Source organism: Bactrocera neohumeralis, unplaced genomic scaffold, assembly GCF_024586455.1.
Source record: "Bactrocera neohumeralis isolate Rockhampton unplaced genomic scaffold, APGP_CSIRO_Bneo_wtdbg2-racon-allhic-juicebox.fasta_v2 cluster11, whole genome shotgun sequence".
Lineage (NCBI taxonomy): Eukaryota > Metazoa > Arthropoda > Insecta > Diptera > Tephritidae > Bactrocera > Bactrocera neohumeralis.
In genome coordinates, this window is record NW_026089624.1 from 20,546,447 (window position 1) to 20,550,885 (window position 4,439).

Consider the following 4,439-nt stretch of genomic DNA (forward strand, 5'->3'; position numbering starts at 1 on the left):
TAAAGGACCTTCACAAGAGATACCGGTGGAAAACTCAAGAAAAGGCACCAAAGCTTGGAGACTGCGTCCTTATACAAGATGATTGTCTCCCTCCTACGGAATGGCGACTCGGCCGCATAAAACAACTTCATTACGGTTCCGACGGTCATGTTCGAGTAGTTGATCTCCGCACTCAAACCGGAACGCTAACCAGACCGCTCGTCAAACTATGCTTTCTACCAACCGCCGAAGATAAAGAAACGTAAAACCGAAACCGCAATATTAACAAATCAATAAATCGATAAAACATATAAACCGCTTACCAAAACGAAACCTCGAATAACATAAATGACACAAAAGACTTAACATAAATGTCTGATAAAAAAAAATGACATCCTATTCATGCCACATATCGTGGCACAAAAGTTCATATTATTGTAAATTTACCAATATCTTTCTAATATCATCATTTCTCTCACAGAGTAATATGGACGTGGATATGGCATCATCGTCAACGCCAACCATGCGCTCGGCAGTTTCCGCCCCTCGCTCCGAAGCTGCCCCAATAGCAGCACCCCGGACCAACATGGCACCGGCAGCGCCTCGAACAACAACAGGCGCCACCGCGACAACGGCTCCGCGTCAAAGCACGCCAGCATTACCAGCGGATCTGCAACTAATTCGTTGTCCACTATGCCGCCGCCCGCATCGGCTATCGCACTGCGGTATCTTCAAAGGCATGCCGCCGATGCAACGCCAGCAGGTGGCACAGGCGCACGGGTATTGCCTGAATTGTCTGGCAACTTCCCATGCAACTCAGGAGTGCCCATCAAATAATCGTTGCCAAATCTGTGTGCGGGCTCACCATACGCTGTTGCACCGCACTACCAGACGCGACTCCGGGCGACCACCGGCTCCTCGCACCAGCGGTAACGTCAGGCGTTCTCAAAGAACGCCTGTGACGGCTTATCGCCGGCGTGGACACTTTCCAGCAGAATCTCGTTCCTGGCGCCAAAACCGGACAACGTCAACACGGCGCCATCAGCTTAGGCCGCAATCCCGGCGGTCAACAGGCCTCAGCAGCGTTGTAGCTACGCTACAGCAGCTACAGCGGCTTCTAGGCTAAATACTCGCCTAGGGGGGCCGGGATGGCTAAATGAGTAGCGACGTCACATCAGATGTACATCATTTCACCACACCGAATCACATTAACACACACACACGCACATGCACCAAAACGCGATGACGTTCTACGTTCTAATTAGAACAAAAAGACAAGAGAAAGGCGCTCGCGCACCTTTGTTCGTTACGACGTCGATCGAGCAACACGCTCCGCATCGCAGCATCCCGGTTCCCGTTTACCCGCATATTATATATATATTCAAAGTTGTTCAATTTATTTATATAAGACCCGTTCATTGTGTATATACATATATATATATTGGTGCAATCAGGTCATGTCCGACTGATGCGCTCAATGTGATCCTACATCAACTACCCATGGATATCTTTATTCACAAAACAGCAGCTATTGCGGCGATAAGAATAAAAGAATTGGGAGGTTGGAATCAGCAGAACTATGGACATAGTGTAATCCTAAACAAGCTCACCATTAGTAAATCAGACTACATTCTCCCAAAGCTGGATTTCAATAGACACTTCCAGGTGAGGATACCATCTAGACGAGAATGGAGAAGAGGTTCAATAGGAGAGGAGGATACCATCTCAGTCTATACCGACGGGTCCGAAATGGACTGCAGAGTGGGCACAGGGTTATTCTCCGCTGATCTAGACATATCTCTCTCTATATGTCTACCGAACTCGGCTAGCATCTTCCAAGCAGATGTACTAGGCATAGAAAAAGCCTGCGAAGTTCTATTAGAAAGCCACGAGAATTTACATAAAGCAGCTATATTTACGGATAACCAGGCGGCGCTCCTGGCCTTGTCTTCACCCATGACCCTAAGCTCAATAAAAGACAAGCTCCAACTAGACTTGATCTGGATTCCCAGCCACAGGAACATTTTCGGTAATGAAAAAGCAGACGTGTTGGCAAAGGCAGGATTTCTTCAACAAATCCGAGACGGAGCTAATACCAATCCCGCTAGGATCGATCAAAGGAGAGATCAATAGAAAATTTCAACAAGTTGCAAATAACAGGTGGAAAAACCTTACAAAATGCGTCATAACTAAACAATTATGACCAACATATGACAGGAAAAGAACCAACGACTTATTACATAGGTCAAGAAAAGGTATCTACAGAGTAGCAGCTACCACAACAGGGCATTGGCCATTTGAGGATCATGCGTCCCAAATGGGTATGCTCTACAACGACATCTGCCGAGGCTGCAGAGTAGCAGGGAACAAGGAAACAATCTTCCACTTTCTCTGCGAATGCCCAGCTCTAGCACAGATCCGACACAAAACACTTGGAATCCTTCAAGCACCAAACCTTGAATGGATTTCCACTAAAAGCATATCAGACATAAGTAGTTTCATCGAAACCTCAAAATGGTTTGAGAGAGAAGATACAGGAGATTCCACGAATAGTGTATCAAAATGGCACATTAAGTGCTAATTGAGCCTGATAGGGCTGCACTCTTACCTACCTACCTACCTATGATAAGAGACAAAGAAACATTTATTATACCGAGGTCTCATTATAATTTAAATAACTTACAATAAGCAATCGGGTCGCAATTACCATCCAGAATGGATAGTACAACTCAAGCATTAACCACTAATGTATAAAAAACCGCATTTAATGCAATTCCCTTACGAATAAATAAAAATATAATATTCATATGGTGAAAGAAAATAAACTGCGTAAATGTGTTTTTAGAAGCAATATACAAGTATTATCAGATATACTTCTATTTATGTACATACTTGTATGTATGAATAGTGCCTTGTACATTTTGCGCTTTTTTGAGTCAACGAGTTTGTTTACAGCAGCTGCTTAAGTCAGTGCACCTCAGTGTTGTGTTGCCTTTTTTTGTCTAAAATTTTGTACTTTTAACCGAATTTAGTATAGCGAATAAAAATGCTTTTTAGTATAGCGAATAAAAATGGTAGATATTTCAACTGCGATTATAGTTTTAAATATATCTCCTATGGACAATGTTTCTGTAGATCTAGCAGGGCCACTATTCTGTCGCATAATAATGTGAGAAGCAGTTTGTCGAATTTCAGGCGGCTTCTTACACCAAACAGTTTTGTTTTTCGCAACGTATTCATCGGCATTTTCTGTATCCGCTTCTTCCCCTCTCGTCGATACACCTGCCACTGTGTCGTCTGCTTCACTCTCTTCTGACTCACTGGTCATCTCCCCCTCTCCCCGTTCGGACGTCTCGCGTGCAGCTCCGAGCTCTTATCTTCTTCTCCAGATGGTTAATAATGTCGATTCTAACGCAAAGCCGCTCTATGCTCATCGACGCAGTCGACTTTCCGTGCCATTTCTCATAAACTGTTCACTTCTCACTGATTCACAGTTTCCTATTCTTCGATACTACCACAACTACAAACATTTCGAACACGCGTCGACATGTAAAGATGAAAACTGACCGCATCCCACCCGCAGAGCGCGGGAAATCCTTATCCTGATTTCTCTTCCAGATAAATAAAATGGGCGACAAGAGTCAAACACAGCTAAAATATTCTCTTAAGAGAATTATTAAATTGTTTCTTCAGAATTTCGTTCACTTCCAGACTTCGAAAGTATTGTATTATAGTGGTGGGTACCCGGTTACCCTGGGTGCTCATTAACGTCGCTAAAACTGGGTGCTCACATAAGGGTTAAGGCAAGCTGTGGTTAGCTAAATCGATTTAAAAAGCGACACGATATCACATTTAAAAAAATATGCGACGAAAGTTGAGTGATCTGATAAAAGATTACGAACCTACGAATATATTTAATGCTGATGAAACTGGGTTGTTTTATAAATGTTTGCCAGACCGGACCTATTGCTTTAAAAATGAAAAATGTCATGGGTAAAGATCGAGTGGCCATTTTATTTGCTGTAAACATGGATGGAGGATGGGGTCATGTGTAGAAGTTCACGCAAGTGAGGAAAGTTCTCTGATCGCCATTCACTTGGGAGTGGCCAGAAACGATTCTTTTACATATGACTCAAGCAGCTCACGACTTTTGGTCTTTGACCAAGTATCCTCTGGGTAGCCTCAGAACATCCGTTCAAAGGAGAGCTAAAGTGAGAAGGCGAAACATCCCCTGCATAGGGTTGTGCGCTGGGTTTGGGACCCGCCACGTAAAAAAGCCTACCCAATGAAAAACGACAAACAGCCTCGGATGAGAAACCCCTCTTTTGATGACGACCATGGCAAACGAAATAAGGACAACGATATTAGGGCATGCACCTGGAATGTCCCTTAATTGGGAAGGTGCCGCTGCCCAGCTGGTTGATGTCCTCGTGAAAATAAAGGCTGACATCACCGCCGTC

The 4,439-nt window shown here is 44.1% G+C and overlaps 1 protein-coding gene across 1 annotated transcript; it reads left to right on the forward strand.

Moving 5' to 3' along the window:
* The first annotated feature begins 367 nt into the window (after nucleotides 1-367).
* LOC126766172 (uncharacterized) lies at nucleotides 368-1,298 on the forward strand. Its single transcript, XM_050484063.1, has one exon. The coding sequence runs from the start codon at nucleotides 368-370 to the stop codon at nucleotides 1,103-1,105; it is 738 nt and encodes a 245-aa protein (XP_050340020.1). The 3' UTR covers nucleotides 1,106-1,298.
* The last annotated feature ends 3,141 nt before the right edge of the window (nucleotides 1,299-4,439 follow it).